This window comes from Oryzias latipes, chromosome 14 (assembly GCF_053564925.1).
Source record: "Oryzias latipes strain Hd-rR chromosome 14, Olatipes_Hd-rR_3.1".
NCBI lineage: Eukaryota > Metazoa > Chordata > Actinopteri > Beloniformes > Adrianichthyidae > Oryzias > Oryzias latipes.
This window is the reverse complement of record NC_136250.1, coordinates 16,311,944-16,339,557: the sequence shown is the minus strand read 5'-3', so window position 1 is coordinate 16,339,557 and position 27,614 is coordinate 16,311,944. Positions and strand designations below refer to the sequence as shown.

Below are 27,614 nucleotides of genomic sequence, written 5' to 3'. Positions count from 1 at the left end.
TAAGAACTTTATTGATGTTTACATAAATAAATAAGCAAAGGGACGTGTTTGTTGCGCTGTATTTTAGCTGCATATCTTGGCAAAAAGCTATCTAAGCAGTTTGTGTTTTTTCCAATAACTCATTTTGAGAATGTAGGAACAACTGGATACTATTTACTTAAAAAGTTACTTTAAATTAAAGACTTTAGTATTTAGCATACTGTTACAAACAGTTGTGTTAAACAAACCGCTTACCTCTTATTTTTTTCAGGAACTCCAGCTTAGATTTACCAAGCTGTGTTCGAGTTATATGATCGAGTTTTGTTGATTAAAAATTCCCATTGAGACCAAATCTCCTTTTCAAGGGATACCTATTTACTTTTTAAAGACATCTTCTCCATCCAGTATACCTGGATAAATAGTGGTTTGAGAGGGAAACCATACGGATCTGCAAGAAACCTTTGTGTAAGGAAAGAGGTTTGTATACTGATGTATTTTGTATCTTTGCTGTAAGAATCTTCTTTGAATAATGCACAAAAAAGAGAATACAGATGCTAATATTAAGTAATAGTTTAGAAAATAATTTATTTGCAATAAATACAATTTTTGAACAAGTAATAGGTCACACAAACTTTCAATATTGCAGTTTCATTCTTGTAAATTTGTTTTGTGGATGCTTAGCTCCACCTTTGAATATATATCTGTCAAAAGAGAAGAAAAAACCTGAATATTAACACTTATTTCAAGTTTGTGCCCTTCTCCCCTACTTATTGCAGTCACTGATAAAAGCAAAAATCAAAATTCAGATAAAAAGTCATAAAACAGATAATGTGAATTCTGTTACCTCTAATAGCATTGGAAGGGTGCAGCAGATTTCCATTTTATCAAAACTGAATTTGTAGCTCTGAGAACAGACCACCCATCTTGTAAAAATTTCTCTATCTGGCTACCTTTCAATGTTTTCTCTTACTTATAACAGTTTCTCAAGGTAATGCAACTGTTAAATGCAAATGCAAAAACCTGCATTCTTAACTCTTTTTCATTTAGACATTTTTTGAAACAATGAGGTCACCCAGTAATGACATTTATAGACATAATAATTTGCATTAAGCATCACCCACAGAGCCAATCTGTTTTTTGTTAGTCATATAAGAAATGCTGGCAAAACAACATTTTTGAAAACAAACTCAAGTTCTGATATTTTACATAAAATGAATCACTCAGATATAACGGTGAAGTGACATCTCTAAACGTATATAATGCCAAGCAGATATGAGGGCACAATAAAGCTAAATCAAGACAAATTTGGTTAAGTTAAATCAGTCCTTAAACTACAGTTTTATTTTTAAAAAAAACATGGTAATGTCTTATTTTTACAGCATGATGCAACTTGATTGACGCCTTTTGGGGGTGTAAAATAAGTATCACATGAATCCCAAATGATATTTGTACAACCACAAACTTTACAGATATTGTAAAGAAAGAAAAACCTTCCAAAGTGCAACTGGCAGCATCTCCATGAAAAGTTTTTTCTTCAGCCAGTGTCAGCAAAGCTTTTGCTTAAATAGAAGACAAAATATTTCAGTGTAGTAATTACCTTCTTCTCTCCAAGCAGCGGATTTCCTTAAAGACGAACACATTTTCTTATCCAATTTCAGATTCTGTAAAGTTGTCTTAAAGGTGCAATATTTTTTTTTCCTCTCATAGCTCCCAGTCCCTTTAAGAAGCACAATACCCACCAGGGGTGCTTTGCTTGTCATAAATTAGTGCAGAAGTTGATTTACAATCGGGTGATTAGTTGTCCACTGCGCTTGCTCCTCCATTGGTAGCTGGAACCGTGCCTTTAGATTTGCCAGACGAGCGGAAAGAGAAGCGCTTGATGAGACGCCGTGAGAAGCTTCCAGACTTCTTGCGGCTGATCTCTGTAGTTGTAGGGGTAAAGTTGCTCATGTTGGATATGTTCTCGTGGGACTGGCTGAGGCTGGAGTCCTTCTCTCGATGTCTTTTGCGGAACCATAACTTTGTGCCACTCTGGAGAAAACTCACTGCAGGAAGCAGAAAGTTCATGTTTTGGAATACGGTACTTTGTGAGATTAGCTATAGTTCTTTAAAGTTGAAGCAACCATTTATTTAACCCTTTTTTTAATCAAAATATCACTTTTTAAAATCCATAATCTATCATCTATTGTTTTGCATTCTGTAGCTCAGCCTCCAGAGGGCAGTATTTGCACAGTCAGACATTGTTACCTGTGAGAACATGCTGTTATGTAAGCTACATCATCATTCCTTAGAAAACATCATTATATTGGCAAAAATGCAAATAATTTGTTTACCTCACCTTTATGGTCTTTGAGGCTCCGGGTTTCCAAGCCACCTGCGGATCCAGTGTCGGATTCCATGTCTTCTACAGACGGACGCTCCGACACGTCAGAGGGCGTGGTTTCATCCAGGTCCTGATGGTGCCCCGCCTTGCAGTGGTTGCCGTGCATGGCTGCGTCCATTGCTGCCGCATAGTCACTCGACAGTGTACAGTTATCCTCTGTGAGGGGAATCTATTGAGAATAGAAGGGAGGAGGGAAGCTACACGGTGAAAATCCAGGCTTAAAACACCGATTAAGATCAATGCTGTTACAGCAGATTCCAGTGGATTTGGATTCTGGTGCACTGACCTGCCTTAAATATGTTTTAACAGATTTTCACACATAAATTTAGGTCATCCTAATGTGAAGAAGACCAAAGAGGTGGGGGCTGCTAAATATAGATCTCACTATAATTGTCTGGATCTATGTCACTGTATCCTACATTGTTCCTTGAGGTTAAAAGCTCCCTACTCATGTATTCAAAAAGAAAATCCACCTTTGAGCATGCCAAGTGAAGTTTCCCTGAATGAAGTTATATGATGAGAAGGTTCAGGTATCGAGAAAGGATTAAAACCGTTACAGGATATTTCTCTGACCTTTGACACGCCGGAGATGATCAGCGTGCTCTTTTTTGTCGGTGTCCTCCGAGCAACTTTGCACGCCGACTCTGTCAGCTGCCGAATAGCCGTTTCTGCAACAGGATCCAGGCCGTTAGAGAGGCGACTGCTCTCTGAGCAACAAAAACACAGATGTGTAAATCAGTATTTTACCATTAGAGTTTGAAACACACTTGCTAAGTCTCGTGAATTTCACTAAATCTGTCTTAATCGCATTTTGATTGGTGCTGTATTTGTTTTTGTTTTTTTGTTAAATCGGATCCCTTGTGAGCCTCTCATTAGACTCGAGGATTTTCAGAAGGACTACCTGCCTAGAATGCATGATCTGTCCTATAAACTGCATTCCTTTTAGCTTGTGTAACCCTGCTCTTTGCTGCTTTGCATTTGTTATGTAAAACAGCGTCTGCTTTTCAGTCTGGAACTCACTGCTGGGGTTGGGACTGCTGCTTCTTCTACCATCAGACATGACCATTGTTTTTTTATCATTCACTTCCACCATGGATGGAGAACATAGAGGAGAATCACCTGAAAAACACCAGAACCACTTAAAGTCATCGCCTCTACACAGCTCTTATGTATCAACTCATGGATTTACCTGGGCTGCTGTCTAGCTTCGGTCGAGACTGGATGGTGGTGACGGTGGTGACAATCGTTCCATCTGGCATGATTGTTCGGTCCACGTCAACTTTCTTGGTGGGGGTGATTGAGGGGCGAATTTGCAAAGTACTGTGGGAGCTGTGAGGCTCTTCAGTTTCTACATAAAGGAACTAAAGGAAAACAAAAGAACGGCTCGCATAAAAAGAGAAAAACATTTTATCAACACAAGTAGGTGGATAAAGACCTCGGAAAAAAAACAAAAAGGGTTTGGAGCTGCACTGCAGTTTAAGTAGGTGTGACAGTTTGCAGATAGGGTGCAGATGTGTTAGATAACTTAGGAATGTACAGAACATCATGCTTCCATACATAACAGCTGTTTACGTCTTTGTTTAAAGCAATTAACCAATTCCACTAAAATAAAATGAAATTTACATGACAGTGTGTTATGGGTCATCTAGGGAGATCGGAGAAGGTATTTTAATAGATTATGTCTGCAGTTTTTTAAGGCTCCAGATGAAACTCCAGAAAACACCTTCCCATAAGTCTACAGGTGAAAATACAAAAAGATGTCAGAAAAATGGAACCATGTGAAAAATGTCACAGTGAACCTTCCTAGTATCACGAGTTACACGAGTCCTCTGCTTTTGCTGTGAATCTGTTCCCTTTCACCTTAACTGATGTTAGATAGTGAACGTTAATGTGATCTCTGCTTCCTAACACAGGACTAGCTTCAAAACGAAAACTAAACTTATGCCATAACCCACCTCAGCTGTAATGATGGCGTTTGGTGCCAAACCGTGCCCCGGGCTGATGGACATTGTTTGCTGACCAGTAGGAGTTTTGGATTGAAGGTTTAAGGAGATGGAGGCGTGTCCTGGGATGAATTCTATCAGGAATGAAAGTTAAAAAAAATGTACTGCTATTAAAGAAGCAACTGTAGAAGCGGTGCATACTGTATTTTTTGTGTAATCTGCACCAAATGGTCTCATTTGCCAGAGCAGGAGCATTTCCTGACAAAAGCAGTTTCAAAGAGTGCAGGCAGTGCATTTTGGGTTCAGATGATTCCGCTAAAGCTGGTTAAACATCCTTGCTGATCAGATTTATGGACAGAAGCCATTAGCAAATTGTTATCGAATTAACCCTTACTTTCTGTTGTTCCGCTCCGTTCCAGAAGTCGTATTCTAAATTCTTTGGTCTCTGGCCCCAGCTCCCTTAAGCACACAAAAAATGACAGAAAAGAAAAACAGGTTCATGTGGGTGTAACCATTGTTCTAGTTACTCTTAGTTTCTTAGAGTATGGGACAAAAATGATGCAGCTTGTACTTTTAGAGCAAAAAGCAAAAAGTGTTTTCTCAAACAAAACTGACTGACAAGAATCATTTTATTCCAATTCTGGAATCTCACAGGATGGCTTACAGAGAAATGTCTTTACTCCATTCCAGCACAGCTGTGGGGTTGGCAGGGATGAGCAGGAAGTGGGTTCTGCACTCAGAAGCTGGTTGGTCCAGACTCAGGATGCAGCACAGCTCTCCTGATCTGGAACACTGCCCTGCAAAAGCCCAGTGTGATGCAATGAGACTTCAGCTCCCAGCAGGAAGATGGGTGGAAATGAACCAGTGCTGGGGGAGTAGAGCTGACCTTTGCTTAAGGTCACTCTGAGTTGGCGAAGGATTAGTCGTCTCACCGAAACCCGCTGGGATGCAGAGTTCAACCCCCCAGATAGGTGGTCCACTGGGGGCTGTGGGTTTGGAGAGAGTACAGTGAGGCTCAGATTAATTCTATTTAAAAACCAATAATCTGTCAAATTCATGAGCATCCTTTCTCAAATATTCTGGACACAGAAAATGGCTCTTAATCTGTTTGTCTTCCACGTGAACGGAAGGATTTCTCACCGAAAGACTGGAAGCAGAAGCCTTGAGGTTGAGGACCATGGCTGGCTGAGTGCTGAACAGAGTATCCTCTATGAGTCCTCTGATCATGTGCAGGTCTGCCTCGCCCCCAGAAGCCTGGTAATAAATCAATAAATAAACCAGCGGCTATATCCATGATGGAGGCCTTATTTAAAAAATGAAGTAGATTGGCGTTTTTTATTTTAAATTACACAGAGGATAATGCAGCTTTTTAAAATTTGTTTGATGTTTTAGTCTCACTTCATGTGTACTTTATACTGTATTTTTTTTAAATGAACTATGAAGAATAGTTGTTACCTTTATTTCAGGGACATAGTTTATGCCTCCAGGGAATTGAAGCGTGTTCATTAATGATAGAGAAAGCAACATTCTCTGTCTGACTCAGTGCGTTAAATGAGTTGAACATGCATGCAAAACACGGCGTGCTTGCTGAGATTCATGAAATGACTCTGGTTGAGAGCGGGTAAAACATTTGCATGGCGATTGCTGGAGTTTTAAAAACACAAAAGCCAGTAAAACCCAGAGCAGCTTCAGTGAGGAACCATCCACCGGCTGCAGGCACGCTGGTATCAAACGTTCTTACCGTTTGCTGCTTGCATGGCAGCACATTCAGGGAGAATGATGGCTGCTTGGAGAGGTTCCAAGACATTAGCAGACCTTCGTTCTCCAACTCCTCCAGGCTAACTACAACCTGAAGAACATGGGGCACCAACAAAGGCCACAGGTTAAAACAGGATTCCAATGATAAAGAATAAATGTAATAATTTTTTGGTCATTGGTTTGAATTATTATTTTTAATTATGATTCTGTGCTTTGGTACCTTTGCTACCATGGGTGCTGTAGTGACCTGATAGGTCTCCATGGAAACGGTGGCTGGTGACTGCTGGGTGACTGTCACAGGAAACATCAGTGTGTCTACCCAACAATTACAGTGTAAAACCTGCAAAATAGGATGGTGAGGCTCATCACACATACACACTGGTTTTGTGTTGCCCTCAGCATTCCTGAAAGCAACTGAAAAAAATACCAGATGTGATTCACTTTGTCCAAAATCCCACCCTCGTCGCACACACACACACGGATGCATCGTTTAACTCTTTTAGTGTTAATGCCTTTTTTTTCAGAGGTTTGCAGTTTTAACATAATCTGTCACCAGATGGTTTGCTGGTACTTATATTTTACCAGGAAGTACATGTAATACAGTCACTTTAAAGTTCCAATCAAATGAACAACCCTATGCAGACTACACTACAAAAAGGGAATCTTAAGAAAGTAAAAAGACCCTTCTAAAATAAGTCTATTTTTATGTCTTGCAAGAAATTAATCTTGTAAAGAACGTTTTTCAATAGCAAAATACTCTTAGTTTGAGAAGCCATGTCTTCTTCAAAATTTTTCTTTTAAGTTTTAAGAATTTGTGACTTATTTTTAAGTGTTTTAGCAGTGTACCAACAGAAAACCTGTAAAGAAAAAAGATAAATTCTTTGTTTTTCTGCTTCAACACACCACATGTGTCATTTTCAAGCATTTTAAGGGCACTAAAAACTGCTGTTTTCTAAGAGTCAGGGGTGCTGAAGCAGAAAAATATGCTACATCATGCAATGAGGCCACCAGGCGAAGGAAAGATGGTGGGAGAGAGTCACAAGAAGTTAGGAGAAGGTGAGGATAAATAATTAACAATGAACGTCAGGCTGGACATCAAAGTTCAGTCTGGATAGTTCTGTCTGTTTTCCAGTAGAAATTCCCCAGCTGGGGTGGACAGCAAGTTATTAACTCTCAGTATAAGTTTGTTTGTGTCAGCCACAGCAGGTTGTATCCCACTCTGGCTGCCAAACTGGACTGTGTGTTCAGCACACTGATGGACGTATAAATCGTCTAACAACAGAATCAAAGGATAGGACAAAAGGACTGTTGTGGAAACTGTGGGGACTTTCAGACCAGGATAGTCCAGTGACTAAATGTAATGCATTCATTCTTTTCTCTCTTGAGAACAGAACAAACTAACTGAACTCCAGCTAACCATAACACAGAAGTGACTGCAATGCCTCACTACCTCGTGTCTGTAAGTAGGGCTTGGTATTACCGTTAAAACACTGAATCCGTTTTATTTTAACTCTCAAATTTACAATTGAATTTGATTCAAGATTCCATTAAAAATTGATTAATCTACGCCTTAGTCACATGCACCTGTACAGGGGTTTTCTGGGTCCATAGGGGGTTGTAGAGAGGAGGGGCCGCATCTTAAGGGGAGCGCATGTGTGAGTTCCAGTTTCCTTGAGGCTCATGCATCCACAGTAAGGGATGTCATGAAAATGAACGTACTATTGTTGTGCGTGTGGTGAGTGTATCTTGAAGTATTTGTAAGAATAATGTAAATTACACTTTACACAACACTCTAGTCGTACGTAAGGTGCACACTCTGGCTCCTTACTGACTGCACACAAATGCTGCATCCACTGGGTGTGCACGTGATAAGTCCCCGTAGGATGCCCTTACACCAATACTCTGGCTGTGTCCGAATTCCCATCCTAATCCTTAAGTACTAAAAAGCTATATAGTGCGGGACTATGTAGTGCCCTGGATTTTAAAAGCAATTCGGACACCATGCTCACTACTTTATTTATTTAATTCTTTTTCAAACGGCGATTGTGACATCACTGATTTCAGGAAATGACAATCCCATTTATATGAGAGTTTTGCGACGACCATTTATATCCACTGTGTCTATTAAGTTGACATTTTTTATCTTTGATAAAATATAATAAATATAAAAATAAAGTTGATTTAAAAAAAATAAAATGTTGATATTTGATTAAATAAAGACATTTAAATACGTTTTCTTTGCAACAATTGTTCGAACGCAATGCATTGTGGTCTATATTTGCCAATCTAGTGAGCATTGATGCATACTGGTTTTTCGCAAGGACTTCTGGGAAATTTCTAGGGTCCTCGATTTTGGAATTGTAGATTCGGACATCACTAATTAATGGCGAACGCACTAAATAGTGCACTATGAACAGTGTAGTGAAGCAACTTTGACTTGAGCAGTACTAATGGGGTTCATGCGCAGTGCGCATGTTTGGGGGAGTTGGGAAAAAAATGATGAATCCATTTAGACATAATATGGGAGCTTTGAGCCATATATATACAGTATATAATATTAGAGTTTTTAGCTAGATGGCAGCGCAGACTGGGAAAATGAAGACATTAATGGATCTGTTTGTCTGCAAGTAGATGCATCATAATGGACCAGAGCAGGGAGCTTGTGGCCTGCCAGTTGTAGTTGGTATGTAACAGCTAATAGCTTTTCAAACTGCATTTTTGCCATTTGCTTCTAATTCCCCACAATTGAATTTAAAAAATACTCAAAAATGCAGTTTTAATCTTACTCTTCTATATATATATGCCCTCCATCATGAGAGAAATGCATGTCAAAAACAACCAAAAACAGGATTTTCATTGGAGTGGGTCTTTTAAGTGTTCCCTACAATTTGTCGCCCGCAGCATGCCGGTATGAAAAAATGTGCATTAAAATTTTTGCCTTTCAAGCGTACCGGGTTGTCAACAATCTTATACATTCGTGCGGGCCACCAGCATGCCTCATACAGATCTGTCCATTTTTCACCTGCAGAAAACTTGTTGGGCAGTTAAGTCTAAGGTATTACAAATTTCCATTCCAAAGTAATGTTTAGTTATGGAAAACTCCTTTTACGTAACTGACATAAAGTAAACAAAAGTTATTGATCAAATCCTCAATTCTTACGTAAAAAACTAACAGAAAGCAGTTCACTGATGGATTTTAACGTTTTAAGCCCAGCTTTGTAAATGAGGCATTTTGGGGGGTTTTCCTTAAGCGATCTGACTCACACCCTCAGCTAATTCCTTCATTTCCCTTAAAGTGTACCCTGCCAAAGTCACCTACTCTTTCTGTTTCTCCTCCTCTCTTTGTTCTACTGAATAGCCTGTCTGCATTTACCCTGTAGTGCAGTGTTTTCAACCTTTTTTGAGCCAAGGCACACTTTAACCTTGACAAAAATCCCGTGGCACACTAGCATCCAAAAATTAAAAAAGGAGAAACTCATAGTCTGTATTGTCCCTCCACAATGCATGCTCACATGCATTTTTGTGATAATTGTGTTAGAAAAAGCTGGAAGTTGCAGCTGTTTTTTCTAAAAGATGCAATAATAGTTAAGTTAGTTTTCAGTTATAATTTTTAACTAAATTATTTGAAATTTTATATATTTTTTCCCTCCAGTTTATTAATATGCAATTTTATGTAACCTCACAAAAAACAAATATATTCTTTCTAAATTGTGATTTATTTTTTAATTGTTGGCGCAAAGGACACTGTAATTTTTGAACAATATGATCACAATATGTGATAAATTTTACACAAAAGGACTAACATTATATTCATATCTTCTGTAGCCTCACAAAAAGTGAACATGTTGAGGTTTTATTAGTTTTTCTTTTGTCTTAATCAAAGATGAAGTCTTTGAAAACTTTAACAAAAATGTTTAATTCTTTTATGATTACATTGTTTCAATTTAGTTTAATTGCGTCTGTTGGCCACTTCACCTTAATCCTGTTTCTTAAATGTTGATATTACTTCTTCTTAAGTTCAACATATAAAATAATCCAGGCATTATTAGAAAAGTGTTTCAGTTAGAAAGATGACTTGGACCAAACTCTGGGATGTTTGGCTGTTAACAAACACAAACCTTGAAGCAGAACGAAACTGTTGACCTCTGATTTCATCAAGAGATTTAAAAACTGTTTTATGTGTGTTCGTTGTGGTTTCAAGACGTTTAACAAGGAAGACTCGATGTGTGCTGAGACGCTGTCACTTTAACCCAATGCATCATGGGAGATGTAGTGCAAACAGCCGCCCAACGGACGGGACTTTTCCGAAAACAGCTGAAGCTGCGGCTAAATCGTGGTACCGTCATTCTTATCAAAAAGTCTTAATAGGATCATATAAACACAAAGAATAAAGTATTTTACGATCTTTCATATTCCTAACTACTGTTTGGATGAACACAGAGCTGATGTCCTGGAGATGGTAAATGTTTTTAGATCAGTTAATGAGGGCATTTTCCCACGGCACACCTGACCATCTCCCACGACACACCCATTGAAAAACACTGCTCTAGTGAACCAGAGTTCACTGAGCAAACAAAGCAAACTTTGCCAGGAAATAAAATGGTCTGGACCAAACAACCTACCTTCTGGTGGTTTTATAGATCTGTTTCATTTTCACACAACTATGGCATTTGTATTTTATTCTTTTGTAGGAATGTAATGAACTGTAATGGTAGAATGTTTATTTATCAGTGTTGACAGAACAATTTGCAGTTTAACATATATAATAAGTTTTTTTCTCACAATGTTTGACAGTTTTCTAGATAATCTATCAAACATTTTAATGATGGATGCAATTATTTGAATTATATTTCAGTGCACGTGAGTAGAACCAACCACTTACCATTCGGGTTGCAGACTGGTCAGTGCAGGTCACGGTTTGTATTGCAGCTGCAACACTTAACTGGAGACTGCTGTCAAAGGTTATCTGCAGAGAGCTCTAGAAGAGGAAGACAAAGAGAAAATTAGTTCTACATTTGCAATAAGAGGCTGAGGAAATGCACTTTTTAAATACCAGGATGTGCAACAGCTGCTGTAATCTGTTTACTAAAGCAAAAGTCTGCCATTAAAGGAAGGCATGCTAGTTAATTTATGGGGACTGGACTTTCGTCTGGTGCTGATCCTGTGACTTCATGTAACCTTCAGAACAAAAAAAAGGCGACGTTTGCGTTTCTCCTTTCGTATACACTAAACATTCCTTTGGGCTCTTTAAGGGAGGTTCTTTTTTTGTCCTCAATGATCAAAAAGACTGATATCAGTTTCTGCTTTTGTCACCACACAAAGGCATTCTTGAGTTTTTACCATGAATGAATAAAATTGATGAACGGGACCTGGAGATCTTGGCATAAAAAATAAAGCATATGTTTGAGCGAAGGGAGATGAGGAGGAGATCAAAGAAGTCTTTGTGACAGTCACAATTATCTGTTATAAAGCTGCCATGTGTTAAAGTTGCTCTGAACAAAGTGTTTCAGGTGTCATTTCAAATATGCACCTGTCAGAGATGAGTCATTCTTGCAGCCAAAAAGCTTTTCCTGTTTGACTGCGAGAACTGCACGATCCCCTTTACAGCAGAATTTAAATACTTAGTAATGATTAAAAACAAGGATGCACCAATAGGCTATTATTATAGAGTGTACATGCCAACGGATCAGCTCTGCTGGACGGCTTTATCTGGAGATGAGAGAGAAAACAAATTCTCTATTGTCCGAGCATATGTTCTATTAGGTCAACGTCCAATCGGTTTCAAACACAACATGAGAGGTGGGGCAGCGGTGGGAGGATGACATAGCAAAGTTTTTGGCATGTGAGAGCGTCTCCTTGTACCAGCCAGAGGGGCAGCCTACCAAGTGTAAAGCCGCAATTGGACACAGGTTTCCTGGACTAATACTACAGTCACATGACTGCAGTGTACTACTCACTGTTTACTTCAGCTAACTGGCTTTAAAATGGACCAGCCACAAAATCATTCAAAACATTTTAGAAGAGATAACACATTTCTCAAAGTTTTTACGGCAAGGACGCAGAAACAGACGATGACTCACAAGTCATTTTGTAAATGAAAGATAAACAAGAGGGAGAGTCATCACCTGAATTTAACAAGAAAAACAGGCAAGAGTGGAAAAGCACTGCAGTGATTAATTTCCTTAAGCTGACAAAAAAAAAGCTACAAACAACAGAACCTAAAGAGTTCTCTGAACCTGTTTACTCCTTTGACTTACTAAACTAATATGGGTCAACCGTCCAGTCCTCATCTCTGAAAGGAGAGGGATGGACCTTTGGCTTTAGGAGCAACTGAAGTCAGGTTATGTAGTGCGTATGACTCCAAATTGATTTCTTTTTTTAGTATAAGTGAAGTTATAGTAACGACTAGGTTGTCCCATTTAAAGGTTTACAATTTATTCCAAGGTTGTTGACTCTTGACGTTTATACCTTATTTGACACATAGCGGTCAGTTGAAAAATAACCAGGTAAAGCACCAGCTTTCTAAAGTAATCTGATGTTTTAAGTTTCATGTAAATAAAAAAATCTGGTTTCCACAACCAGATTAGGTAAAACTTTGGTAGATTTTTGCCAGGGAAAGCAGACTACATTTGCATGAGTAAGGTTTTCAACACTCACTACAACAATTTGAATTGAGAGAAACATCTGAACAAAAGACCGGAAATTTGTTTACAACACACGTGCGAAACTACAGGGCCAGTATCCTACTTGTTTCCCAACAAACCTGTTTTAAGCGAAAGTTTAAAAACCTGTGTCGTTTTCACTGTGAGTTTCTGCAGAGCAGCAGGAGTCAGAAATTAATCTCTGAGTTGTGGCATGACCATTAGCATGGAGCAAGCCCGCCCCCACTCCCCATCACTCATCTGTTTACATACTCTCCTGCTAACAGACCCAGATGTACAGCTTTGAGCCAGATGCCAGCTCACACAAGGAAATTAGAGACGTACTGGTACATAGATCTAGTCGTCTACAATGGAGCAGAGCAAGGAGCTTGTGGCTCACTCATCGCAGTTTCTATGTAACAAATTTTTCAAATTTATCAGACAGAATGTTTTCTCTGCTCCTGATTCACAATGATTTAAACAAAGAAACACTCAGAACTGCAATTTCTAAGCTTAATTTTCTTGCTATTGGTCCTCAATTATCAGAAAAATCAGACAAGAACCTGTTAAAAACAACAAAAAAACAATTTTCACTGGAATGAGTCTTTAAGGGCAAGGGGTTTGACACTATGTGTAAAGTATCGGAGGTATGGTTAATGCTGCGTGTCAAACCGCAAACTGAATTCTGCTTAACCCTGTACTATTTCCTTAAAAAAATGCTTATGGGTGAACTAGTGGGGAATTAGAAAATGATTTTCCTCCAGAAAAACTGCTTTCTGTAAGAAAGCCTTTTCATGCAAAAAACTCTGCACACTCAGCACTCAACTTTTCAAAAAAGAAAAATATACAGCTGGATTAAAAATGAGAGAATGAAGCCAACACACTTCACATCTGCCACGTTACAAAGTGAAACCTGTTGGCATCTAAATGCCCCTCAGGATGAGGTTAGATGATGCCATAACTATTTAAAAGGATCATGACTATGGAGCAGAAAAATTTGCTTCTAAGAGCCCTATACCAGTGTAGGGCGGGAGTGGTGCAGTGGTTGAGTGCTCAACCTCTGGAGGATTGCAGGTTTGGTTCCCTTCTTGCCCCAAAAGGTGTCTCTGAACCTCACATTCCTTCTAGTGGTTGAGGTTGGCACCATGTTTGGCAGCAGAGCCACTATTAATGTATGAATTTGTGTGAGCATGGGAGAATGAGATTGCAATGCACTTTGGGCTTTACAGCAAGTTAGAGAAGCACTATGTATTTACAAACAGAAGGGTTATGATACCAAAGATTTTGTTTGAATCCATCATTGGCACAATCCATTAACAGTATACAATGAACATTGACCATTTACTGTAAGTGGACTGGACTGAGTGACTCCTCCCCCTTGGTGTTCCAAAAAGGAAGGACCTGCTGGCTCCAAGAAGCCAAAATCTCATAGAATTCTATAGAGAAATCAACAGCTATCACTCAGTCATTCTATTTGTCAGAGTAATCATTCTTGCCCTGCCAACTTTTTTTAACATGCTCTTGCTAATCTTAATTGTTTTAATATTTTGTCTTTATTGCAAATTATTCAAGTTAAAAACTGACCAATCGGATGCCTCAGTATGTGGCCTCATGTCGATTGCTTTATTGACAGATTTTGTGTAAGATAGCAACAGGGGATCTATCAGAAATGTGATTGAGTTTGCTTAATTTTTTCCGGATCGGGTCTAGAACCTTGTATTTTGTCTGTATTCAGACTGGCATCGGGCGGACCATTCAGTTGGACCAAAAAAAGCATATAAGAAGCGTTGTTTGTTAAAATAAATATTCTAACGTTAGACCCTTTGTTCTGTTTGATTACACAACAATCTTTGCTTTATATCGCGGCTCATCTGTTGCTTCATTTCTACTCTGTTTACGTCGGCTACTATAGCCGTTTTTGGTTCAATTGTTCTGCTCCGGGATCAGATTGTGTTCAAACTGAGGAATCTCAGAACGAACTGAAGCTCAGTCAAATTGGAAACGAACCGAGACCACCTCAAAAGATGGGCTAGAGAGCGGTCCCGGCTTGGGTGTATTCAGACTGAATATTTGTTCTGGATTATTGGAGAAAACGAACTCTGGTCACCTTAAACAGACCAAATGGGTCTAGTCTGAACACGCTCTAAATCTCTTTTCCAGGATTTTTATTTTCTCAGTTGTTTCTGCCACGGGATGATGAATCGAATCTACCCCAAAGACACTGAGAGGAACTGAATTTCCATCCATGTGTGTTTAGTGGTTGCCATGACAACAATTTTGCATTCACTCATCTTTCCACCTAAAGCAAAACCACAAAAAAGAGGTTTTACAGAACAGAAAGGTCTCAGATCATCAAAGCCATAAAGCTGGAGTCCAAACTGGTTGAAGCGTCAAAAGCGAGTTAGAAAAATCTATATTTGTGGCTGTGAGATGAAAAAGAAAAATGACATCAGCTGTTGTCTAGCACCTACACATGCAAAAAGATTACCAGTACTCCTGATGATATAAATCCGCCTTCAGACTCTTCCTGCTTAGAGCAGAAAGAGCGAAATGCAGAAGCTCTGAACTTTACATTCTTTGGCTACACCTTAGCCTTCCGAGAAAAAATTGAGAATTTCCTTCATCTTAAGTTTCTGGTACAGAAGACAGCATTTTTTAGGACACACCCTCAGAAGTATTAGCAGCTGCTTTTTTGTCAATATAGTGCCTTAAATGATTCTTCCTTAGCAAAACAGTATAAATGGTAACTACTATTGACTGGCCCGGGTGGCTGACCATAATATTTAGCAGAAATTTTTCTTTCAGAAGTGAGCTGTTATTTGTGTTGCTACCTGCAACACTAAACTGAAATAGACCTCTATGTTTAACACACAGAACTTAAGTTTCTTCTATGGGACAAATGTGCATGTTGCTGCAAAAAAGGGCCATTTTATTCAAGAGGTAACAAAAAGTAACACGTTTCCTGAATTCATAAGGTTTCATGAAGTTTATCCTGGAGCATGCATGGTTTTAAACTTCTGATGGATGTTTAAAGTTAACGGGAGACTGTTTACATTCTTGCTTTCAGCAGTTCTTTTTCCCCAGTTTGACCTCCAATTCGTTGATCTGGTGAAATGGTCCAAACAAACTCTCTTCCTCGAGTGATCTACTGCTTTAGTTTGCATTTATTTCATGTTTGGTCAAAGGCAGCTGCCAACAGTTTTGTGTTGTGTTTGTTTGCCTTTTTATACCTAAAGTAGCCATCATGTAGCAGGTGTAAAATAATTAGAGTTGCACAATTTGAGGAAAACTTGCAATGTGTGATATAAGTGATTATTATTGCAATGACAATCTGATTTGCAATACACAAACACATAGCAAAACAACAAAAGAACTAATAAATGATTTCAATTGCATTGCAACAGTTTCATTTAAATAAAAGTCAGCAGCATACATTAAATACTATTCCAAATGACCCACATCTAACATAACAAGGCTCCATTTGATTGGTCATTGACCAGAAGAGGTCCATCCGATCCGATTGATCAAATGCGTAAAGAGCTATATTTGATTTCCTAAATACTTTAAACTGCCCTAAGATTGTTTTAGTATGAGTGTAAGCATTTAATGGAACCATTTATCGCAGTCTACACAATCTTTTGCGATACTTGTATCACACAGGCGGATATTGGTACAACGATGCATTTTCAATTTATTGTGCGGGCCTAGCAACAATACAAATAAGTTATAGTTGTGTTTATCATTTCTGATGGGTCGTTTGAGTGAGAGAGAGAGAGCAGCCAGCTGTAGTCAGAAGAAAATCATTACTAAAGTGTACTAAACTTCTTTGAGAATCAGAACCATGTCCAGTGAGACATCACAGTAAAAAAAAACAAGCTGATTCCACTCTTGGATCTCTTTGAGGAGCAGCAGCATCGAAAAGTAGTGAGTTTACCTGGTTTTCCAAGCCATTTGACATGGAACACTTGATGCTTTTAACACCTACCCGTGGTGCTCAAAGCCTGAAGTAAGTGGGTGTTTTTACACAAGTGCAAACAGATGAGACATCAGGTTTTGTCACGTGTGCCTTTATCTCTGCCCCAGTGAGAAGAAATAAACCAATCATTTTTAAGTAAAACATCATAAAGAGAGCCTCATATCTAAAGGTTTCTATTTGTTTCAGTAAAGTCTAAATAGAATTGTCTTATCTGCGGTTTTATATCTGTTTGCCGAAATATGGTGTAGTGTGCTCCTGACGAGACGTTATTTTGTCTTAAAAACACAGCGCTGGGAGCACAGCCTCCACATTTGTCCTTGCTAACCACCAGTGCTGAGCAGGATGTGTTTGAAAAGAAAGTCTGCAGGGAAATTGATCCCGAGGACATTTACAGTGTCATTTCAGGTTTGTCAGCATCACCCCCTCTGGGTCCGGCTGCCTTGGTAAACATATGGGTCAACCGGAAATATACTCCCCCCTCTGGCTGGTGATGACCCTCATTTTCTGCTGTTTCCTTTTTATAGCACGTCTGAATTTCAGACGGCAAGAAGGTCTAAAGGAAGCTGTAATAGTTCTGATGTCTTCTTCTGTTTGTTTTTAATTTTTTTATTTCTGTAGACATACGTCTATTAATGTGGCGATGATGTCTTTTTGAAAATAACCCCAACATTTTTCAGTGTTGGTTTGCGTGGTGTGTATGTACGGTTGCCTGCATAAGATAATGAAATGTTATAAAACTATTCAGAACTTCCCCATGGTGAAACTGATATGTGTCAAACTACTAGAAAAAAAACCATAACTTCTTCATTAGATTGGATCACCTTTATGCGTAATTAAAGAAAAGCAAATATCTCAATAGAAGTCTTTGGGATTTGTGCTTCTTGGAACTACTATTTGAAATGTGAGGGGGGAAGGATCACTCAGTCTGGTTCATTTACACAGTCAATGGGGGTGACACAAATGTAAGAGCTGACATTATCACCAAGAGTTGAAGTGACCTCATTTTTTTCCTGATAACTTTTCAAACTTTGGCAAAAGCTACCAGAGATTAAGTGATATATCTCTGTCATTAACACAAACCACAGTCAAGAAAAGCCTTTACAGACTATTGTGATTATACATCAACCAACGGAGGAGCTCAGCTCTGCTTCCCATCTGGATCAGTTGATTTGAGACCTCTGGGATCTGTCAGTCGATTATAAAAACCTAATGCTGTATATCCTCCCATGATTGGTTTGTGTGGTTAATTGGATGTTTAACTTAAAATTTTTATTCTTGTTCTCTGTTCAATCATCAATAGAAACTACAATAAAAAATGATACGTACATTTGGATTTCTTTCATTTTAATGGTAACTTTAACATATGCATTATTTGTTAGTTAAAATAAACTTTATTCCTATGAACAAATGGGATGCATTAAAACGTACCAAAAGAGAGCAGTGTAAGCTAGGGCTTAATGGTATGTCTCAATGGCAGAGCAGTAACAGCAGCTGTTTCTGAAAAAGTATTGTGTGATCAACTGTTTAAAAGAGCAAAATGGTTAAAAAATAATAATAATTTTGCTAAAAAGAGCTTTCCTACATCTTTAAGTGAAACATAAACCAATAGATGAATCTGAATCTCTGAGTTATAAAGTCAACTGCACTGTCAAATGAAATGAGCGCCATGTGCCTCATGTCCCTCGTCCGTAAGGAAGGAGCATAATCACCAGGCATTAATCATCCACCAGTTAATGAGAGTCAGAGTGAATCTTCAAGCTAATCACAAGACCCTTATGATTGCAGATAGTGAATGGACAGGGAGCTTCCTTCTTCGCAGATGCTTTCCATTTTGTGTTCTTCTATCTCCCAGGACTGAACGCTTGCCATCATGGGAGGCCTTGGTGCAGTGGTACGGCAGTCGACCTCTGATCAGAAGATTGGTTTGATTCCCGCCTTGCCCAGCCATATGTTGAAGTATCCTAGCACTGAACCTGAAATTGCTTTTGGTGGAAGGTGGGCGCCAGTGTTGGGGCAGCAAAGTCGCCATCAGTGTGTGACTGTGTGAGTGCATGGGTGAATGGGACTGTGGCTGTGAAGTGCTTTGGGCCTTCTAAGAAGGTAGAAAAGCACTGTACAAGTATGCACTGTTTTCAGCTGCTGCTGTATTCTTATCTGAGTGTCTGAGAGGGGAACAACAAGTCCATCAACTCTTCCCTACAAACTCGGACTTCCAAGGAAATCTTCACAGGACGCAATACCTGAATTAAATCCAATTATCCCATTTTTGGGGATAAACAACTGAGACATAAACTGAGCAGAATCGTATAGATCCCTTTTAAAGTGAAACTGACAAAAAATGCACAATGTTAATAACTTAAACATATCCCAATTTGTCAGATGACAAGCAGCAGAGTGGAGTATGTCAACTGTGTAATTAAAAAAAAAAGATCTAAATATATTCTCTACCAATGCCACACAGCCTACTTAGCTGTTTTGTGTTTAGTGGACGTAAAGACTTACCCGTACTCCAATGAAAATTGTACTTTTGGTGTTTTTAGCATGTTCTTGAGGCATATTTCTGATGACGAAGGACATATTTTAAGAAAATTAAGCAGAAAATTGCAATGCTGAGTACCGGTATTTCCATTCATCCATTTTCTTAACCCTCTTTCGGGGAGCAGAGCCTAACCTGGCAACTGTTGGGCAAAGTCGGGGGTACACCCTGGACAAGTCGCCAGCCTGCTGCAGGGCCATTTATGAGTATTTTTTATTCAAATCATTGTGAATCAGAAGATTTTAAAAAAAAATGTCCCGCCAACAACTCACAGGTGGATTTCTAGTGAACTACAGCCCCTCTGCAAAAACTATGTCCTAGAAAACTACACAGGTTTTTTGATTGTGCCTAAATCCCATCATAATCATTGTTAAAAGACCACGGGATGATCTGAGAGGGTCTTTAATGATGGAAGTTTGAAGCAGTTTTGCTGTGTGCAGTTTGTTGTGTAGGCAGAGAGCTTTCTGCTATATTGTCCATTAAACCTGGATCCCAAATCCCTAAAAAAAAACAATGTTTGGTACTGAAGTGAAGAGAAGGTTTTTTTGAGGTGTCGTCTTTTTGGGGTCCCCAAACACACATCCTTGCGTCTTTGCCTCCAGTTTACATTAAGTGGATAAGGCTGCAACTGGATTAAAATTCAAATTTTGACAAAGTTGTGGAGAACTAGGGTGGCCAATAGTCAATAGGCACAAATCCAAGGCACTGGTTAGGGCTGCACGATATGAAGAAAACTTGCGATATGCGATATGAGGGATTAATATTGCGATAACGATATCATTTGCGGTATATAAACAAATAGCGAAACAACCAAAAACATCATTCCCATTTTATTGCAACAGTTTAAGAATTGTACTCCAAATGACCCTCGTTGACATATAATGGAACATCTAACATAAAAGGGCTCCATCTGATTGGTCAACAATGCTAAAGAGTCTATCCGATTGGTCAGATGCATAAAGGGATTTATTTGATTCGTTAAATAATTTAAGCTGCCATAAGATTGTTTTAGGACATTTAAGGTAACCATTTATTGCAATTTTTGCCGTCTTTTGCGATATGCATATTGCACAGCTTGATTTTGCGATAACGATAAATTTGCGGTATATTGTGCAGGCCTAGCACTGGTCCAACCATGGATACGATTATTATCATTTGATTATGCTGCAGTGAATCCTCGGGGTAATCCCTGGACTGCAGGGACACAGGATGGGAGTGGTACCAACAAGAAACCAGAGGGGTACGACTCTTCCAGCTTCTCTGCTTTTCACTCTTCATTAGCAGCTGTTTTCTTTGATCAAACAGGCAATTAATGTTAGAAAGCCTCAGAAAATCTCATCGTATTCCATGAAAACACATAAAATAAGATTTAAATGTTGTCATTGAAACTTTCACTCCTTCAAATGCTAACATTTGCTGCATAGAGTCAACCCCAACCTAACTTTTTTGGCATTTGAGAATGGATTATTTATTAATTGCAGTGCTTAAAGTTATCCAAGTAAAGGCCCATTCATGTTTTCTGTGAAAACCTTTCCAATCCTAAAATCAATGTATAGCCTGACAAGTATTCTAAAAATATTCTGCCAAACCCAAAAGCAAATATACAGGTTTTATTGCAGATAAGCTGCCTTAACCTGAACTGCATGTCAAGAAACCTGATGTAAAGTCATAGATAAGTAGATTGTTGTGATTCAGTTGAGTCACACTCTCAAGGAAAAAGCCTGACACCTACACTGACCTTGCAGTGCCTGTCAGGCAGGAAACTGGCTCGCATCCAGTAAAAGCAATCAGCAACATATCCATATTATTTACTTGCAGTTTTATTTGCTTTAAGTTCAACGTTTTCGGAATAACTGAGAAATAAGGTCCAGAATCCTCCAAAAAAAGACATAAGTTATCATGTGTTTACACCATGTTTCATTATTCATATGCACACTCAAGGGAGCTGGAGTGAAAAGCAATCTAAAATGTGTGAACACCCCCATTTTTAACCCCTTGATGCCTAAATTATTTTCAGCTATGAAAAAAAATCACCTTTGCTCATGCTGTCATGTAGATACTAAATTAAGGTTATTTTGGAGCCACGTTGGTTTGATGCCTATCTGAATTATTAGGCATCAAGAGGTTAATAAAGAATCACCAAGTATTGAATAAAAGTAATTAATAGAATCCGTCAAATTTTGAGTCGACCAAACCGGGCTTGAACCTAGCCTCCATCGCCACCCACAGCTCTCATATCAAACCTATGAATGTCTCCTATATTTACTTACATGAGCAGGAATGGACCAGCTGTGCAAGACTATAAACCATAAAACAAATGTCACATGATATTTCCTTTTTTTTTTTTTTTTTTTTTTGCAAAGTTAGCCAACCTTAACATCCACCCAGCAGCCTCAGAAAATGTGCAAACACCACAGACAGACGCCATTTTTAAGGGCAAAGTTCCAGCAACGTTTACAGCTGTACAACAATAAAAAACAGCCTTTTCCTACTGTTTAGACAGATCTTGTGTCCCCTAGGAGGAAGGGGTCACTCACTTCCATGGCCGACAACGTGACAACAGAAGTAAGAAAGGCTGATTTCCAGTGGGTAACTGATCCCTAAAAAAGCTCTCTTTAGTGAAATGTCTGCATTATATTTATGAAGCAATTCTCTAAGAACCAACAATGATGCAGAGGGGTTCAGGTTTGATCATGACTACATTCACGTTCCAATTTTTACAGATACTACACAGATACCCCAACTCCTACAAATGTTTGTTTTACAACAACAATGCTGGAAAAAAACACTAAAATATTCTTAGAAGATATATTGTTGCTCTTATACTTCACAGGCAGTACTTTTTGGGGAAAAAGGTGTTGAAAGTGCCTGTGTTATTTCAGTTTTTAGAATTTGCACAAATTTCACTCAATTCACACTATACCAACTTATTGTTTTGCCATCCGATGTGACAAAAAAACTCAAGGATGTAAAAAAAAAATGTATTAAGCAGCTTTTAACTAATTGATGGACAGATTTTTTTTCGCTCATCTTAGTGTCAGATTTTCACCTTTGATGTAACATTCGTCTTTCCAGCAGATCTGGTATAATTGTTACAGCTTAAATTAATAACTTAGTCAAATCAGTGCTTGTATCCCCCACCTTTTCACCTTTCTTCCTTTTACTCTCTTCCACCTTCCCCTCACATTCTTCCCCTCTCCCTCCCCACACACACTAAATGTAACAAATAAATAAAAAATAATACGACAAAAAGGGGTTTATACAAATCTACACTCTAGTTTCTTGAAGCTATATAACCTCTTTTTGTGATAGTAAAACCTGTCCAACACAAAAAGCCTTCAGCTCTAATCTGTTTGCTCAGCTGTTGGACAGAACAAGTTAAAAAAAAAAAAAAAAAAAAAAAAGCAGCTTTTAACTAGGTTTTATTAGAAATAATCTAAAAATACATCATTTGATACCAATTTTTTTACTAGGAATGCAATCATTTACTTTCCCCGTGCCTCAATTTAAACCTCATTTTTTGGTATTGTTTCAGTTCAATATATGATTTGTGTATTCAAAACAATAACAAAAAACTGAAAATAAATTAAAATAATCTTTTTTATAATTTGCTAGTGAGCATGTAACAATGAAGAAAAACCTTTCAGTTGGCATATTGTTTACCTGTCCGGAAACAAGTTGCAAAAACATGAACAATATATCCAATATTACGCATTTCTGCATCCTCTACCATCGAGACATACAAAATATTAACCTTCTTCCTGGGATTGTGTACCTGCAACCGAGGTGACTTATAAGGTTTTTATTGTTGAACATTTAATTCTGTGTTATCTTAGCTAGAAGCCGTCTTCCAGCCTTTCTGTCTGTTGGCTTCTTTTCTCTGTGCCCTCTTATACTACTTTAACTGAGGACAATTCCAGAACTCTGTCAGCATCGCTCTTGAATTCTGAAGAAGTACTCAACCTAAAGCCATAAAGGATTTGGCTGCTAATCCCCATATAATGAAACTGAAGCAGCATCTTCCTCCAGCTCTCTTCCTCATCTTCTGCCCCACGCTAAAACCTAATCACAAACTACAGAAGAGCGTGACTCTGCAGGATTGGCATGGAAACCTGCAGGATGAGAAATGCAAAGCAAACCCTTTTTTTGCTACAGAATACTTCCCTCATCCACATGGAACAGTTTTTTTTTTTTTCATAAATGATGAAATAACTAAAAGGCATTCTTTGGATTTCAAAGGAACACTTCACCTTCAATCCAGTCAAGGATGCTGTCTGAATCTCTGAGACAATACCCACACAGACGCAATTCTGATTTGTTATCTGACTGTGCAAAGGTTCATGAACAATCCAACCCATCTGATTTGCATATTCTCCAGACACATTTCAAGTAACTGACTGCTCGGTGCACAGTCACGGCGACGAGCAGACTCAGCAGCCTTTGGCTCACTTTACAAACTCAGCACCACATGGACAGACAGATGCCTACAAGTCATCTCGGACAGCTGATGCTCTCACCAGAGCTGGAAAACAGCCTTATAGACCCTCAATAGCTGCTGGATGAAGGTTCAGCTCTCGAATTGAAGGGGCCTATTACCATGTAAAATCAACTTTTTTGAGCTTTTACTTGTATTATAATGTCCATTCCTCACGAAAAACAACCCCATAGCAGTATTTTGCGCCCTTCACGCATCTACACATTCCTATAAAACCCTGCTCTCTGAGCATCAGCCCCTCCCAATCCACAGAAACAAGTGGATTCTCACATTGTGACGTAGAAAAGTGATTCTTCCAGGAAGAATCTGTGCTGCCAGCACCGCCCGCAGGCTAACACACTCACCAATTTTCTCTGCGGAGCTAGCGGTGATCAGCAAAACTCTTTCCTTTTATATGCAAAACATATATGCACATCCATGTTTGGAAAACTTTGGATGTTGTTTGTTTTCGTGGGCGAAATGCAGACATGCTGACATCATGAAATGGGCGGCACCCACATGGAACGAAAGGCGGAGCCGCAGAGATCGAGTTGTCTGACTACTTTTAAGAAAATTAGATCAAGAAAATAACTATTATTTCATAAAAAAATGTTCTTTAGTATGCCAAAGGTAAGATGTTATGATATATTTTGAAATAGTTTACTCTAAAAAGCTTAAGAATAGCATGATATAGGCCCTCTAAGAAAAAACAAACATTTTTAATTATTCTCTAAGTAAAAAGGTTAGAGACTCAAAAAGCCTTTAAGACCCACTTTAATCTTCTTTTTATCTATTTTCAAACCCTTCCCAGCAGTCTTTTACTTATGATTTTTTTCCTTCAGAGTAAGCTCGCACCCATTTCCCAACATCCATCTGTTTACCGGTACACGTTCTCCCACTAGCTACCAGCCCCTCACAACCCCAACCTAACATTAGAAGTGCAACAAAAATGGCGAGCTATATTGGAGCTGTCCAGTTTGGAGCCAGATACCAGCTCAGACAAGGAGAACAAAGAGGCACATGGTTCTAGTCGTCTGCAAACGGATGCATCAGAATGGAGTGGAGCAGGGAGCTTGTGGCCTGCCGTAGTAGGTTCTATGTCACACCTACAATTCATAAAGATTGATAATGCTCTGGCAGCACTGAAGCTTTATTCTACTTTATGGTGAGGCCATAAAAGTGAGAACAGCGTGGTTGGTATCAGGAAACAATACACAAGCTGCTGTTAAAAAGTCTAAAGTTCAGCTGGGGTTCACTCAGGATTTGTAGTTTCTTGAACCCGCCAGCTTTTAAGGACACAGCGGATCAACTAATTAGGCCATTGTGAAGCTAACACTCTCCCCTCGTTTCCCCGCTCATACGAGCCGCTTCCAGCAAACCTTTGAGACCTCTTCACTTTCGACATGGAGAAAGTTGAACGCAGACGCATTCCTGGAATGCAGAAAAACTACATCCTGCAGCTTCACTGTTGGAGGAATTTTGAGTCTAAGAACATGTGACTTTTTCTTCAACAAGTTTAACAGTCTGGGTGGCGTCTGTACTGATTCTAACGCCGGTGATCCCAAACGCCGGTGAGTGATGAGGAGCTAACAACCGATCTGCAACAGATAATAAAGACCCAGGAGAGCTCTGATCTAAACATCACAGGCGCTGTTTCAAAAGCAAAGGCCCCATCATTTTGCATCTCTTATCTTCTTGACTTCAAATGTTTTTTTTCCTAATCACTGCAAATATTTCTTTCATGCTGCTGTTTTGTTACTCTTCCCCATTTAAAAATCTTAACCCATCATCAGGGATGAGGTGACCTTTATGAATCAGAATGATTGCAGAGTACAGAGCTGCGGGGATTGATCCATCCACTTTAAACTCCCAACTGTGTTTTGTAACAGAGGGGAGTCATTTTTCTGTAATCACAGGAAACACCTCAAAGAGGGTATTTCAGAAGGAAAACCTTGAGAAAAACTAGAATATGTTGGTGTCAGAAATAATTCAATCGATCTGCTTCAGTCCGGAGTGATCAAACGTTCATCTATTTTAGACTATTTTTATTATGTGTGGGTGTTCCTCTCCTCTCCTCTCCTGTGTGCATTGATCCAGAGCTGTTGAGCAAGAACTCACATCCCCTGAACACACTCCAACTCCCACCTGCCTACACACACTTCCAGCACATCGAATCCCTCTTATGCCTCTGCTCAATTGCAGGCAGCCTCTCCTTCTCGCTCCAAAATTGTCATTTATGGAGTAAATCAACTCACCCCATGCCTGCAAGCTTGTTCGTTTAGAGCCTTGATCCAGGTTCTCTGCCAGTGCTCTCTGAAGGACTTGAAGGAGAACAGAGATGACAGCAAGCCCTTAACTCCAGCCTCTCCTGCAGGTCCTCCATCCCTGCCAGAGCGCAGCCTGAGCAGGAAGCTCCACACTCCCCCAGCATGGATCTGGAAGAGCTGATGCCGGGGTTTCTCTCCTCTGCCAAGTCCAGCTCTCTGCCTGGATCTCCAGAGCTTCCACACAGAAAGGGAGTACTGGAACAGCCATCCCAGCACGATCAGCACAGAGGCTAAGAAGAGGGTCACCAGGCACAGCCAGCTCAACTCATGGAGCTCCATTAGCGCCTCCTGGAGTGTCTCATAATCATCAGGACTGGGGGAAGAGTCAGGGAGAGCAGATCAGAGCCCTTGCTTAGTCTGAATGCCAACCCAGAGAGAGCAAGCACAGTTACTGAAGGACGCAGAGAAATAACACCCCAAATATCAGATAAGCTTTGATGCGCTTATTTTCGGTCAGTGAGTGCGCGTGAAGCCAATGACAGCTGCGTTATCGAGCGCGCACACACAACCATCCAGAAGGAGGAGCGCTGTGCGCGGCAGCTCAGCGGAGGAAACTCCAACCTGGACTTTAATTTAAACGCCTCCAGCCTCGCAGTGAATGGAACCGAAAGCAAATAAAGCTGTCGTTGTGCTGAAACGGGGAACCCCCGGCGGCAAACATGAGCCCCATCTCCGCCTCGTCAGCGCCGTTTCCGCGATCCCCCTCTCTCTGCTGTCATCTGTCGACAACAACACCATCCAGCTCTCAGTCAGACCTTTACGATCTCCAGCCTCCACAGAGCCAGCGGGGAACAAGCTCTGCTGCCGTCATGATCCTGCTGCTGCTGCTGCAACGGCGAGCGGGCCTGCCGCCAGAGGGCGCCAGAGAGCAAAATAAAGATGGGGGCGGGGCTTTGAGAATTCAAAACAACATTTACATTTCTTCTCATGTTTTAGATTACACATTAAATATAAAAATAGTCATCACAATGAAATGTTTTGAGTCTTAGGATAAAAGAAGGGAAAACATATTACTAATTTAAAACCATCCAAAAGTCTATTATGGACCACACTTTTACATAACTGTCAATACACTGAATTGATGAGATTTTCATTTTAAAGGCCATTTTTCTGTTTTATTTATGATTTTACTTACTTTGATTACATAGCCTTTCATCTTTTTCTTTCATTCATGAATTTCTGAACCGATGTACCAAAGGTCTACCGACGTATCAAAGAGCCTTAAATAAGAATCAAACAAACACAAATAAAATAGTATTTTTGATATTCCATGTTTCTACCTACTCAGAGAGAGGAAACCTGGGCCCGTTTGGATGAAGATAGAGCTGACATCCTGTTCAATGGTAAATGTGTTTTAGACCAATTAGGTAAAATGGCAGAATTTCCCATGGCACACCTTATGGTTTCCCATGGCACACATGAATACCTCCATACACTGGTTGAAAATCACTGCTTTAAATTACACCAAAGTGGGGAAAAGTTGGAAAAAAATTAAGAATTCATTGATGAAAAAATGAACACAGAAGTGATTAGTTTGATTTTGATCAACAGGTTTATTTTTAATATAGCTTTAGTTATTTAACTGTCACTTTTATCT

General features: G+C 39.4%; 1 protein-coding gene across 4 annotated transcripts; it reads right to left on the bottom strand.

Annotated features, from left to right (window-relative positions):
* Window positions 1-539: 539 nt before the first annotated feature.
* Window positions 540-26,907, bottom strand: c2cd2l (c2cd2 like). 4 transcript variants are annotated; one of them, XM_011483413.3, is made up of 14 exons: window positions 25,946-26,907; window positions 10,946-11,041; window positions 6,284-6,403; window positions 6,047-6,154; window positions 5,446-5,559; window positions 5,192-5,291; window positions 4,970-5,102; window positions 4,700-4,764; window positions 4,318-4,439; window positions 3,552-3,723; window positions 3,383-3,481; window positions 2,936-3,069; window positions 2,313-2,531; window positions 540-2,024 (listed from the first exon to the last, which is right to left on the bottom strand). In XM_011483413.3, exons 1-14 carry the CDS (start codon window positions 26,294-26,296, stop codon window positions 2,022-2,024), a joined length of 1,836 nt encoding a protein of 611 aa, XP_011481715.1. In that variant the 5' UTR covers window positions 26,297-26,907; the 3' UTR covers window positions 540-2,021. The 4 variants fall into 4 exon arrangements, with proteins under 4 accessions (XP_011481715.1, XP_011481712.1, XP_078786701.1 ...); XM_011483410.4 differs by having other exon boundaries at window positions 2,318-2,531; XM_078930575.1 differs by having other exon boundaries at window positions 2,936-3,030.
* Window positions 26,908-27,614: the final 707 nt, after the last annotated feature.